We start from the raw sequence: 15,175 nt of genomic DNA, 5'->3' as shown, positions 1-15,175 counted from the left end.
GTTGCTGACATTTTCCACAGCCTAAAAAATGTATGGATCCATTTTCTGGGAAAATAATAACAACAATACTCATCATAAATTTTCAGCACCTAAAATAAAATATACATTAAATTTAAGTAAACACAAGAAATAATGAATATAAACATCAGTATGCATTATTTTGCAGGAACGGTATTATTATCTGATGGTAGGACATAACCATATATTCCTTCAGTAGCACAGTGATCCTGCATTTCTACACTGTTTATATTGCATAGTTTTCCATTTTTGTCATGGTAATATACAATCATATCAGAATTTGTGCCCATGGGAATTCCAACAAAAACATGATCACCGAAGACTGCGAAATATTGTAATTGAGGAACTGGAATATCGTTTAAAAAAGGGCACGGTTTTCAAGAAAAATTTGTTTTTCACTTTCAATGATCAAAATATACTGTTTGTTTAAAAGGATTCACATAAAATAACTTCAAGGTTATACATCATGACAGAAGCAAATTATGGTGAGTTTATTATATGTGTGAATAAAGATTGAAGTATGTTGCTGTTTACGAAGTTTTGAAAATATAGGATTATTGATCTAATTACTTTATGTTGTATATCACATCGTAAGTATTCTTTAGGTAAAAATGAGATACTTAAAAGTTAAGTTTTTGTCTGGGCAAAATAAGGATGCTTTGAATTACAAAATAAAATTTTCACTAGCTTTCTTCTAGGGATAAACATCATCGCCTGGGTCAAGAATATATCACTACAACCTATATATGTAAACAATGGAGGAGCTTCCAACCACGAATGAATATTTCTCTCCAATCTATGGTGTATTTTTTCACGAAGCTTATATACATGTATCATTACCACAGAACACTAATTCATCCACGTTTTAGAAAATATATTATCCCACTGATTCATAATATATAACAAGGCTTGTGATGCAGTCTACCCCTTCCCGTACCCCATGAGAGAAATTTGTCGATTAAAGGTTATTTACACTGCTTAACAGCTGGTTTCAGAGCCCCCTTCACTCCCGGGAATTCTTCTTTAATGATTAAAATCTTTTAATAACAGCTGTCTATCTGTTGTATATTTTTGATATTTTTTTTCTGTCTCGAGTCATCTCATTCAAATCTTTTATCCCGGAAGTCCGTAAAGAGTACAAAACACGAAACGGAATAAGACCTATCAAAATCAGTCTCGAGTTCCAAAAGCCGCGAGGACTATGTATTTTGAGATATATTGAGAGTATTGACGCTTTCACTAACAACAGTATAAACTACATGTACATTCTATCAAGGTTTTATGAATTCCAAAACAATGCGACATTAAAAGAAATGACAACAAATTAAAACAGGTACCAAGAAGTGAACGAGGGGAGTGAACGGCCGGTTCCTACAACTTTTTCTCCACTAAGATCTTTTTTTTTCCAGTTTAAATTAGTTTCACTGCCTGTCTTATACATGTAGGACCCCCTCAATTGTTGTTTATGTGAAATGATTTTTAAAAAAAAAACAACAAGCACGTAGAATCAGGGGGTGCGAGGTTGCCACTTTTATTATTTGTGGTTGGTAATACAATCATATATATATTTGGCAAGTGCCCTCTTATTTTTCACAGTAGCAGTGATTGAGGAGAACGTAAGCTTTCAAGTCCTGAAATAGTAGTAAAATTCTCCACCCAACCCCCTACCCACGGATTAAGAAAGTAAAAATTGGGGAAATTCTGTTTTGTTTCCAGCATTATAAGACACCCCCTCCCACTGTTCGAATGTTGCTTTGTTTTTGTTTTGGTTGGTTGTCTTGTTGTCGCTTGTCAAGATTTTTTTCTTTCTGGTGTTACCGGTCGCGATTACGGCGGCGTAGAAAGGCCAAATAAAAAAACCTATATTATTCGTTCGGCCGAATAAGCAATTTCTTCGGACTAATTACCATTTGTTCGCACGAAATAGAAATTCGTTCAGACGAAATAGAAATTCGTTCAGACGAAATAGCAATTTGTTCGGATGAATTAGCAATTTATTCAGACAAATAAGTAATTCGTTCGGACGAATTACCAATTTGTTCGGACGAATTAGCAAACTGTTCGGACAAACAAATTATTTCTTCGGACGAATTCCCAATTTGTTCGGATGAAATAGAAATTCGCTTGGACGAAATAGATTCGTTCGAACGAATCATCAATTTGTTCCGACAAAATAGAAATTCGTTCAGACGAAATAGCGTTTTGTTCGGATAAATTGGCAAATTATTCAGACAAATTAGTAATTCGTTTCGACGAATTGCCAATTTGTTTGAAAGAAATATGAATTCTTTCGGACGAATTAGCCATTTGTTCGGACAGATTAGCAAATTATTTGGACAAATTAGCAATCCGTTTGGACGAATTACCAATTTGTTTGAAAGAAATATAAATTCATTCGGACGAATTAGCTATTTGTTCCGACGAATTAGCAAATTGGCCGGACAAATGGGTTATTCGTTCGGACGAATTATCAATTTATTCGGACAAAATCATATAATTCAGATGAAATAGAAATTCGTTCGAACGAACTATAAATTTGTTCGGACGAAATAGAAATTCGTTCGAACAAATAATTAAATTTGTTTTGACAAATTAGTAGTTTCTTCGAATAAGTTAGCAGTTTGTTCGGACGAATTTGTTATTAGCAATAAGGCAAAGCCAATGGCGTGGTCAAACATCTTAAAGTAGTAGTAGAGGAGCACAAAACGTAAATTGGGGCACACGCTGAAATGGGATTCAATTCCAAAATTTTCCATATAAACATTATTTTAATCAAGATGGAGACGGTAAATACTGTAAATTACATAATCATCCCACAGCCCCTGAAATAACAAGCTAGTAAATAGTGAAAATCCGTGCATCCGGCTCAGTCTTCAAAGTTTGAGGTAGTCCTCAACACCCCCCCCCCCCGGACTTGTCATGTGAATACGGTTAAGACCTGTGTATGCATGAGGGGTTGGGCTCAACCAAATGACTTTTTTTTCACATTTAGGTTCCCCCCATTCTTATTACATATATTTTCTTATGCATGTAGTATCCCTTACATTCAGTGGCGACGAAGTTAATTAGGTGGGACACAATCCGAAATGTGGAGGGGAGGATAGGTGCATGCTTCCAAGGGTAAAACAATTAAAAGGTGGAAAATTTTACTTGGAAATCAATGATTCAAATGATGAGCTGTATTACTAAGAATTCTATTTTCCTGTAAAATTGTATTATGATTATTCTCCAATAAGATTAAAACCAAGCGTAAGTTTTTCGGGTGAAAATTTTCTGCACAACGGAATATAACGCATTTGTTCAAGGCGACAATAATGCAATTATGCGTCAATCAGAGAATATTAAAGTTTAGTCAACGTAAATCTAGATATCCTATCTTATAGCAGACTGTCTAACACAAAAATCAAGGGTGGGGGAGTTATTAAAAATCATTTATTGTAAAGATAAAGATCTCATTTGGCATCCCAAACGTGTAAGGAGTGGCACAAACATACTCTTACCCCCTACTTTTGAAAATGAGAGGGGCATGAGTGGGCGTGTATCATCGTTTTTGAAAGGGGAGCTGGGGCCAAGCCAAAAAGGGGTGGGGGGCCAGACCAAAAAGAATTTTAACATGTAAAATGAAGAATAAAGGGAAGATTTCAAAAAAGTGGAGACGGAGACCATGCAATCCCCCCTTCCTGTTGTGACGTCCCAGACGAGTCTCCGCTACCAACCCTCCCTATAGGCCTATATCTATATACCTACATGTATCGAGAAAGATACGGCAAACATGTTACTTAATTAAAATCTTGGTAACTCGTCCGAACAAATTACTACTTTGTCCGACCAATTTCACTTATTCGTTCGAACGAATTTCTATTTCGTCCGAAGAAATTGATAATTAGTCCGAACGAATTTCTATTTCCTCCGAATGAATTTATATTTAATTTCTTCCGAACGAATTGATAATTCGTCCGAACGAATTACTAATTTGTCCGAACAATAATATTTTAACTTGATTTGTACTTGTCAAGAAATTTAAACAATTGTGAAGTAATCTTTCTTTTCTGTTCTCTCTTTCTGAAAAACAAAGTGCAATAACTGAGAAGTATTTTTAAATTCGAAGGGAAAATCTCCAACATTGACAATAAGAGGATATTGGTGTCCACAGATTAAAAGTGAAAAAAAAATGTTATAGGATAACGTATATCGGTACAAAGGTGTTGCAAATAGATTTACAAAGGGAATATCATACAAAAAGAGCCCCCAAAAGGACATAATTCTAAAGATATGGAGCGGAAGGCGAGATCGTACAGTATGTTTCCTACAACGTTGTGTCTGTACCGGAAGTTATGTTTAACCGTGGCACGTCGATCGTAACGCACTGGAGATTACTTGTCAAGATGATACTGGATAAGTTTATATACATTTATCATGAATCGGTGGGATAAAACATCTTTTTAAAACATGGATAAATTAGTGGTAATGACTCATGTAGTTAAGCTTCCTGAAACATAAAACAATTAAATAGAAACAAAAAATCGGAGAGAAATATGAACCTGATTCACGAACCCCATATTATGGCCCTTAAAATATATAAAAATGAATGTAAATGTTGAACAGGAGTATTGGTGTTATAAATATGTATCAGAATCCGGGGTTTAAAAAAACATGTTAGATTTTAGAAATAGGAGAACAACTAAAGCTGTATACATACTAGAACCGGATATGGTACCGTATTTTTGTCATTTTTCACCAAAAACTGGTTATTTTGTTAAGATTTTGGCATACTGGTTTCATCTCGCCCAAAATATTTAACGTATTTTTATAATATACACCTTTTCAATTGAACATAAATGCAAAAATATTTTAGGGAGAGCTAGGAGCACTATTTTTATTTTTCAAAAAACGATATTCCGGATTGCTGAAAAATATCACGGTTATAATGCGCTGGTTGTGGTAAACTTGAATTTTACAGATAATATGGCTGATTTAAGTATCTTATGGAGAAAGAAACTAGGTTTTTTATTTCGTGTCATGTATAGGTCATTTTAGTTCGGTGTTTATTTTTAAAGCAAGGGAAATTCCCTCACCTAATAATAGTTTTCGGTTGCAGCTTGTTTTGCCCCTTTACTAGGTTATAATTGTTCATTTTCAATACCTAGTTGTTTTCATCTTTTAAAGTCGTTCACAAAGCATCTTCATTGCATCGTTGCTTAAAAACTGTGTACAATTTTGGTAGTTTTACATTATTATCATAAACATTATCATTGAACGAAACGAGTTACCGAAACTGTTAGGCCTAGTGACTGAAATGTTCATGGCGTCTTCTGTCACTTTGGGATATATAAGAAAATATTCAGGCTTCACGCAAGTATTTTTGTATGGTACTGATATCATATCGAATAATTTTTGCTTTATTTATTTTACAAAATTGTTACTACACAGCTTTAGACTGTCAACATTCGAAATAACTGTTTTATTTAACCTAACTTCACGTACATTGGTAGCGAGTCCTTCTTTGACCTACAGTACATCCAATTTTCGGGCTGAATATTAGCATGACCTGGTCAGGCAAAAAGGAATTCAAAATAACAGATTTAAACTACAATATGACTTACCATAACATGCAGCATTGCCACCAGTTAAATCCGACACAGTAAATATTATGTAAGCAATTCATAGATAGCAATACACATGTTATCGATGAGACATGACGTCATCTGTTGTAAGACATTCATGACGCATTTTATGCTTCGATAGGCGGATCAAGTGACCCCCATATGAAAATACTCGATATACCGGTTTTGTTTTTAAATTTCACATATGATATCGTCGTAAATGTCAAGAGTTTTTTAATTTTTTTTATTATAGACTGTGCGTTTTGTTTTTTGTTTTGTTTTTGTTTTTTTAGGGGGAGGGGGTAAGACAATACAGTATTTATTGTGCATGTTCATTTTGTTATCGAAGATGGAAAAAATTATTTTTAAAATGCCTAGATTGTCCGCTTGCATAAACATGTATTACGGTGGTAAAAAAATCTAGTAAATCCAATGAAGTTGTTGTAATATAGATTATATATTTATTCTATTTTTGACTGAGAGGGCGTTAGATAGCTAGGCACGTAACATCGGTTTTAAAAAGAGAGGGGGTAGTCCTAACTTGCGCCAGCCGAATAATTTAACACGGAAAAAAAGGGAAATTAAATATATCAGAATGAAGTGGAATAGTTAATTAATAAGAAGAATATTGTTCATTTCAAGATTTGATTAAACTTCCCGTACCTGTATACAATTACTGATGCTCTCTCTCTCTCTCTCTCTCTCTCTCTCTCTCTCTCTCTCTCTCTCTCTCAGTTATAGATTCAGTACTGTTGTATAGCGTGTATGAATAGAAGCAACTAAAATGCAAATCGTCAAATCATTTTGTGTATATTTTTTTTGTGTGTTAACTAGTTGCATTTGACACCGAGATTTCAAAGCAGCAGACTTGGATGGGTCGACACTGCACACTTAAAGAAATTGAATTCAGGAGGGGGATTGGGACAGTTTGAGTGGATGAAGACCACCACCGCCACCACACACATGTACACAATTTAAGGTTTTGAAGATTGGTCAATTCAAGCACAATTTTCTGCTGCTATTGTAGGCTGGATTATTAAATTAAGATATATTTATTGGCAAAACACATGTCCAGTTTATTAATTGGCAAAACATATATGATATAGCATTCAGCCCGTATGTCATAATTTAATTTTACTTGTATCACGCAATTTGACTTGTTGAGCACGCCGAAAAAAATATTTGTTTATATTGTATAAATGTAACTTGTATGGGGACATACCTCCTTGACAACTAAGACGACACTACTTTTCCTTTTCTAATTTTACATTGGACAATGGAACACTGATGCGTTGATAGGCATTCGAACTAGGCCTATGAAGTAGATAATCAACGAAATAAAATGTATTCAGTTCACGAAGAGCAGAATGGACCCAAAACTCAATGCTTTTATTTGTCATTTTATGGTCCACATTTCTTTGAGCTGGTATAACTCATGCTATTTATCAAATTGAAATCATTGCCAATTTAAATTATATCATGTGATATTCGTTTGTTCATTTTTAAAGTCAAATGATCCTGAAAGTCTCTTATTTGGCGAACTCGTGCTGCTCGTGCTGTGAAACAATGTGCCGACTAACACGTACAGGTGTTTGTGTACGGGATGTCGAGAATTTAGGTGTGAACGTCTGCGGGGAAGTCTGTATACGGATATGTATCAATATCTTGATATATCTATATACAAGAAATAATCCCGATTTACAAACATGTTGAGGTTTCTACTTAGAGATAATTAAAATCCATTTAGCGACACTGTCCACTCTATTTCTGGGGGTTTTAAAAACAATTTATCTGCTTCAAACATATAAACGTGAAAAACTAATATATAACGAACGTCATAAGTTAAGAGTAACTAAGATGAATTGTTTCGAATAGCAAACTCCAACATGTAAACAATTTAAGTAAGTTATCAAATCAGTATGATGATTCTTTAAAGACAGACAGTGAAGGTGCATTTTTTAAAATTAAATTACTATTTCAAATTTACAATAATATATATCATTAAATGATATGGATATATACAAGTCGCCGTTTTATACGTTTTAATTTTCACCCACTAATATTTCACTTAGTATTTATTATCTTTTTTTATCACACGAAGGTGCACGGTGGCACAAAGGAGACACAGATGTCAGATATCCACTTAGATCCTCCGTGGACTTAAAGGTCTACCTCGCTCAGAAAATTAAGACTTCAGAGGTGCCGATAATTTTAAAGGTCCACCGTGTTTTATTTTAAAAAAAATAGTTTACGAGGTGGATGTTCAAAAAATCCATTTTCTAATTAGTTACTATAATTACTCAAGTTTAACCAAAATTATACAGTTGTCTCTCTTTTTTTTTATCGTCAATTAATATCAATTTTAATGGAAATTGATACGAATAGATATAAATGCAACTTGAAAATATAAACTCGTCTTTGAGATAGACGGTAAACCAATACTTTTTGCTGTGGTCCTTTCACTGCAAGAAATTTTAATTTTTGATCACGATTTTTTAAATTATGTCCAATACAGCGGGAAAAAATTGTAAAGTGTTATGTAGTGGGGAGGGGGGATATATCACAAATTTAAACATCGTGATGGAAAATATACAAGTTCCTAGTATTTTATTAGTTGTGATTTACAACCAGAATAAGCCCAAAGAATATATATTAACCTATGCGTCCATTTTTTGTGTATTACACTGTGATTCTCATAACGTCAACAGCATGACGTTATATAGCTTTTCTGCTGAAAAACAACACAAAGTTTAAACGACTGTAAAACGAAAACTAGAAAAGATATAGTTGTAAAATAAATTGTTCTATAACCTATAAATCCTAGAGCATCAACTGTGAAAGTCTCATTCATTTTGGCGAAAAGGTCAATTTTAGTACTTCGTGGCTCTGGTTCTTTCCGGCATTGTTTACATATATGTTATAGTGCAATATCCTTGACCAAGGAGCCTATGGGGATAAAAAAAAGTTTCAGTCGCGTAAACAGATGTTTTTCGACGGATTTCAGTTTTTGTGCAATCTTTCCCCATTGAATTATCTAGTAAAGATGTGTGAACAAAGCAAAACCCTTATAACTAATGCAAAAATAACGTTGCGTGCATAGGAAAAGTTTGTGGTAAACATGAGTTTTTAGCAACAATAAAAACATTGATAAATAGTTTTACAAAATTATAAAACATTGTTGGTATCCTTTGCCCTTAACAAAAAGTTTTTCTTTTGTAATGTCTGAACACAGTATATGAAAGTATCCGCAATTTATCGCTAGGAATGGTTGTGCAAAATATTTAAAACTCGTATATATTTGGGAAACGTTTTAAGATTCCAAATTTACTAAACATCCTTCGTGATGTTTCAGAATCCACATTTTTTTCACCACTTCTAACATATGTTACAACACCGTAATTTGAAGTTTCTCCGTCACAGCAGTTGATCTTTTTTCGTAAGGGGTAAAGATATAGTTTGATAGAACATTTACTAGATCCTACAATGTGTCTTCATGAGGGTTTTTGCATAGTTTTCGAATCCATCATAGTTACGGTAACTCATATTCTATTATCAACTGATTTGATACGCGAGAGCTTGATCTGCGTATGATTAATTCTTAAATAAAGACAAGCTGCTGATTATCAAGTTCAAATTACAAGGATTTCAACAGTTTGAAGTCCGCATTTCGAACATTCTATGGTCGTCATAATGATCTCAATTGCAAATACAACCTGTCGTCAAGTCGAATGTTGTCTGGCATGTTTCATTGTTAGGCTGTTCTTTACATGAAGATTTTGACTACTGATTACTTCGTTAACCTGATTAAGATAAAGGGTTCACGGTGGGTGTGACCGCTAAACCGGAGAAGCACACTCCTCTTAGACACCAGATTTAACTCCTGGTGTGTCCAAGGGTCGTTTTTTCCCCTGCTTTTAAGTTTGTATTCTATATGTCATTGATCACTTTTCGTTATCTTCATTTTTTCATTGATTTATTCCATTGTCTGGGATTTAATATATGTTTAAAACTGAAACATTTTTGAAAGAATTTCATCTTTAAAAAGGGAACTTGAAGTGTATATGGAATTAATGCTAAGTTAGTTTAAAATGCGCCTTACAAAAATATGTTGTTGCAAGTTTTATCAGCGGGAACTAATTCATATTCCTCATGTAACCTATCTAGTTCTTTCTTCACTTTGCTTTATTAAAGACAGACTGATAGTTGGTGCTTCGTAGGCGTTTTTTGTTTTAATGTTTCCAATATGAAATTTTGATATCCCTCCGTTATTTTCAATTTTTTTTACAAGGTGTTAAGTTCTTCATATTTAGCTAATCGTCTGATATGACCAATTGAAAGATCGGGACTCTCTCAATTCTGGATCTTTTGAAATAAGTGACTTCAGGTCATCGTTTTGAACTATATCAACATTACCAATATTAAAGACTAGACTTTTTGACATCATAGACAGTTGCTTCTTCAACAAAAATGGAAAATGGAAATATTCATATCTAATGATCAGTCATCCAAAAAGTTACTTTGTAAAACACCATTCTGATTCCACGCACAAGTACTCTGATGTTGAAATAAAAAATATGCTAGAGTTCCTCATTGACAATATGTTCGTGGTATTTGGTGAGCAGGTCTTTCAACAGTCTGTTGGAATTCACAAGGGTACGAACCGTGCTCCTTGTTTGCTGGCCTGTTTTATATTCATATGAAGCAGAACTTATTCAAAAACATCTATGCAAGAAAAAAAATATCTTGCTGTGACCTTCAATTCCAAAGTTAGATATATCGACAAAGTTTTGTCTATTAACAATAATAACTTTCATTCATATGTCGATTCGATATATCCCCATGAGCTCGATATTAAAAACATCACAAAGTCGTCAACTTCTGCTTCATACTTATATATCTTATTGAAAGTAGACATTAACGGCAAACTGACAACTCAACTGAATGACAAACGGGATGATTTCAGCTTTTCTATCGTCAACTTCCCATATTTATTTAGAAATATCCCATTATCACCTGCATATGGTGTTTATATCTCTCAACTGATTCGATACGTAAGAGCTTGCTCTGCGTATGGCCAGTTTTTAAATCGAGGCAAACTACTGACAAACAAGTTGATAGTACAGGGGTTTCAACAGTCTTGATTAAAGTCAGCATTTCGCAAATTCTATGGTCGTTATAAAGATCTAGATCGGGTGAAATGCTGTCCGCTTTTTTATATCGATTGTTAAGCCGTTCTTGGCACACTGATTTTGACTACGGATAACTTCGTTTACCTGATCAGGATATAGGGCTCACGGGGGATGTGATCGGTCGACTGGGGATGCTTATTCATCCTAGACACCCCATCCTACCTCTGGTGTGTCCAGGGGTCCGTGTTAGCCCAACTATATTGTATCTATTTTGTATTGCTTATAGGAGTTTTGAGATTGATCACTGTTCGCTATCTTCACCTTTCAGTAATGACATGACATGTCCAACTGAACTATAGCTGAAAGAAAAACGAGAACACGTTGGTGGATTTGGTATTAGATTGTCCTTATCTGTATTGCTGTATTGCCTCTCTTGTGAGTTATCATTTATGAAACAACTTGAGGCTGGTTAAAACAAGTGATGGGGAATGTGATATTTAATAAGATCTCATATTACAATGTGTTTGATGGGTATGTAACAGTGCCAAGATGGAAATATCAAAGGGAGAATGAAATGTGCCATTTACCTTGAGCTACAACAGAATAACCAGTACAGAACGTGGTGTTTTATATTCTTAACATTCAAAGTTTTATTTACATGATACTATTACAAACTTAGATGTGTTTCAAAGTAATGCGAAGTTTGTCTTAACATATATACTACAAGTGGTAGAAATTAATGTGATCTAAATTGAGAGTAGGTACATCCCAATGACTAAGCTGGTAATGGTCCGAGTAAGAGTACAATATAAACTTTTCCCAATAGATATCAATTCGAGAGAAAGAAAGAAAAGAGAGAGATTTACCTTTGTAATCAGGTTTGTTGCAATCTTTGTTTTTCTAAGAAGAAAAAAAGATGTCTTTGTTAAGCAAATCCAAGAACAATATGCTTTGGTATACGGAGGAAGCTTGTGAGGAAGTGGCAATGCTAAGTTCATAAGTAAAACATTAGTTTATATAATGTCCTGGACCCAGTTGCACAATAGTTAGTTAACTTTAACTGACAGTTAACGTCTAGTTAACGTTATATAAATGCAAGATTTAAAGACAAGTTAACTGTTAGTTAAAGTTAACTAAACTCCGTGCAACCGAGTCCTGCAGTACACTACATCATTGTATCTAGTCGGATGAGGTCAATCCTAACAAAAAACTGACACAAGCCAAATCAAGGGCTCACTGTTCGAATACGCATCTGCTTCAGTTCTGGTTGATCCAAAGCGGACCCAGAAATATTGAGAAATGTCCCAGAGCAGACTTGGAAATTTAAGGCAAAATATGAGACCGAATAAGAAAGCGAACCAACCATTCCCTATTTTGAAAAGCTCACCAATGAAATGAAGTTTATCTCTCAGTGGGATGAGCAGGTTTATCCATCTTGCATGCATATTTGACGGGCTTTTTAATTTTTCCTAAATTACAATATATATTTTACCTCTTCCTTTTTTCAATTATAGGGGGATTTTGGTCATGGTTATAGGAGTTGTGAATTTGTAATACCGGCGTTTGCTCGAAAGATTTTGGTTTTCTTTACCATTGATTGCCCTTGCCATTTTTATGCAACCTTCTATTTCTTGTTAACAATGATTCTAAAAATATCATAAATCTACAATTTTATCATTAATGAACGGTAAGGTAGTTCTCAATGATAACATTTTATAAATAATTGTCAGGATTTTGACCAGTAATGCAACTTTATATTCAATAGTGAATATTGAATCATAAATATTTACTACACGGCCCCTTAACGTGTTGATTGTAAACTTTCACTACAGAGAGGTTATGAAGTTATCAGGATAAAGGACACATCTCCGGTATATTACAGTATTGCCCCAGATAAAGAGAGGGTATAACATTACTTATGCTGATTCATCTAAATGCATGAAGTGAGTGTGAATTAACGTTTAAAACTACCCTTTTTGTTTCCCCATTTCCATTCTGTCTGTAGATAAATGGTAGATGACTTATCGGCGTTTATTAGAAGATATTGACATGTGTATTGCAAATATTTGCATGCATATGCATAGAAGAAAAACTGTCTCCGCATTTTCGTTTAAATTTCCAAAAATTCTAGAATGTTTTATACATTTGCGATGTTAGCGTTATTGTATAGGAAAGCCCGTTGAGGTAATTTTGTAGCTTAAAAAGTTTTTTTTACGTTATAAAATGAAATTTCCGCGAATAAACAACACATACATGTCGTGTTATATTGCAAACCTTTCACGTTATAATGCATACCTTTCACAAATAAACGCGTAACTTTTGTGAATAAAAACATAAAATTCGAGCTATAATGCAATGTATTCTATATAAATATACATGGAAACAAGAGGTCCATGGGCCACATCGCTCACCTGGGTCACCTTGACCCATATCTGAAGACTTTCCATATATATTTGCATGTAAAACCTTAGTCCCTATTGTGGCCTCAACCTACCCCTGGAGGCCATGCTTTTTACAAACTTGAATCTGCACTATGTCAGAAAGCTTTCATGCAGATGTCAACTTATTTAGCCCAATGGTTCTTGAGAAGAATTTTTTAAAAGATTTTCCCTTTATATTTCTATGTAAAACTTTGATCCCCTATTGTGGCCCTAACCTACCACCATAGGTCATGGCTTGAACAAACTTCAATCTGCACTGTGCAAGGAAGCATTCATGTAAATATCAGCTCTTCTGGCTAAGTGCTTCTTGAGAGGAAAATTTTTAAAGATTTTTTCTATGTATTTCTATGTAAAACTTTGCTCCCCAATTGTGGTCCCTACCTACCGGGTGTTGCTAAAACGCGGAAAGGAAAATGGAACGGAAGACCAAGCGGAACGGAAAACGGAACAGAATTTAAGAATTAGAATGATTGATGTAGCTAAGATAACACCAAAATCGGAAGAAAATACTGTGTTATGATTAAAATCAAAATTTTGGGAATTTGCTTAGAAGCGGTAAAACAATTTCATCTTAAAATTCTGTATGATAAATTGAATAAGTTTTACGTTTGTATAAAATTTACAAAGCGGTTTACAAGAATTTTGAAATGTCGGCATTGACAGATGTGTTAGCAAGCAGCGATACCTATGGGTAGAGAATGAAAGAACTTTAAAATTTGATGTGATACATCGATACATACGTGTATTATACCAGGTGTTGAACTAAATGAATAAAAGCAAGTCCAGGCTGTGTTTGGGGAACATTGTTGCAAAAATGATATTATCTTTTACAATGTTGTTGGGGTTTTTTTTTGGGGGGGGGGGGGATCATTGGATATAATATTTGAAAATCCAAGTCTTTTTCAGTATGATTACCTATTTTATTTGTTTTCGTTATCAATATTTTTCATGGTAAGTTAATGATTTTAAAATACATATGCATTAGCATGAAGTATATAAAACGGTCGATTCTGTGGATGACTTCCCGCTCTCTCTGTATTTTCTGCTTCCCTTGTTCATGATAAAAAAATTATTTTGCAAAATGCCGACCTCCTCATGACATTATTGCATACACAATATTTTCTGTTTTCCGTCCCGTCTTCCGTTTCGTTTTCCGTTCCGCGTTTTAGCAAAACCCCAGTCACATTGTGCTGTTTGCTTCCAAATTTGAGGCTATGATTGTAATTCAGATATATGGTAACTTTCAATCATATGGAGACGTCATCGCCATCGGTGCTTCAAATTGTGACCTTCTCTTGGTACTCAAGGTCTTTGAGCAGGACACCAAGAATTCTCTGAGAGATAATATGTGCACCGTTTCAACACTGCACGTGAATTTCCTTTGAGAATTGCAGCTGCGAGCTACACGTGCTACACGTGCTATTTTGATATTCATACGCTAGATTCATTTGAGCAGATTTTGCAACACAAATTTAGTTACAACTTCAAAGTGGGCTTAAAAATAAAACAACTCCGACGTTTATAGTTACCCATACGGGGATCTAGAGGAGGTCCGGGGGAGGTGTCCCGACGTATTAAGAAAATGAGGTATTACATTTGGACCCCCCCCCCCCCCAATGCCAAAAAAAAATCAAGATCCGCGCATATAACTTAATATGCATATGTACCTGTAATTTGCAAGAACTGAATGTGTTTTATATATACCATGTTCTGTGTGTATTCCATTCTGTCAATATGTCTTTTCGCCTCGAAAAGACGACAAAACGCCAAACGAAAATACAAAATAGGTCGTTGATTTGTGGACTTTATTTGTCATCTTTTCTCATGCATTTTGTCGTCTTTTCGACTTTTCGTTTGATCGTCTTTTCGTTATTTCAGGACGAAAAGTCGCTAATTGTCGTCTTTCGCCTCGAAATAACGAAAAGACAACAAAATGTAAAATGGGACAAACAAGCCACCATACCTCTCTGCATACACAAACCAT

At 34.5% G+C, this 15,175-nt stretch overlaps 1 protein-coding gene across 3 annotated transcripts in view; it reads right to left on the bottom strand.

Annotated features, from left to right (window-relative positions):
- LOC125674716 (uncharacterized) overlaps positions 1–15,175 on the bottom strand; it is a 133,208-nt gene that overhangs the window by 60,858 nt on the left and 57,175 nt on the right. For all 3 annotated transcript variants that reach the window (XM_056159904.1, XM_056159905.1, XM_056159903.1), the window contains exon 13: positions 11,617–11,650. In XM_056159904.1, the coding sequence (XP_056015879.1) occupies positions 11,617–11,650 (34 nt within the window). The remainder of the gene's footprint in view (positions 1–11,616; positions 11,651–15,175) is intronic.

This window comes from Ostrea edulis, chromosome 3 (genome assembly GCF_947568905.1).
Source record: "Ostrea edulis chromosome 3, xbOstEdul1.1, whole genome shotgun sequence".
Lineage (NCBI taxonomy): Eukaryota > Metazoa > Mollusca > Bivalvia > Ostreida > Ostreidae > Ostrea > Ostrea edulis.
Note: the sequence above shows the minus strand (reverse complement) of the source record. Positions and strands in the feature narration are given on the sequence as shown.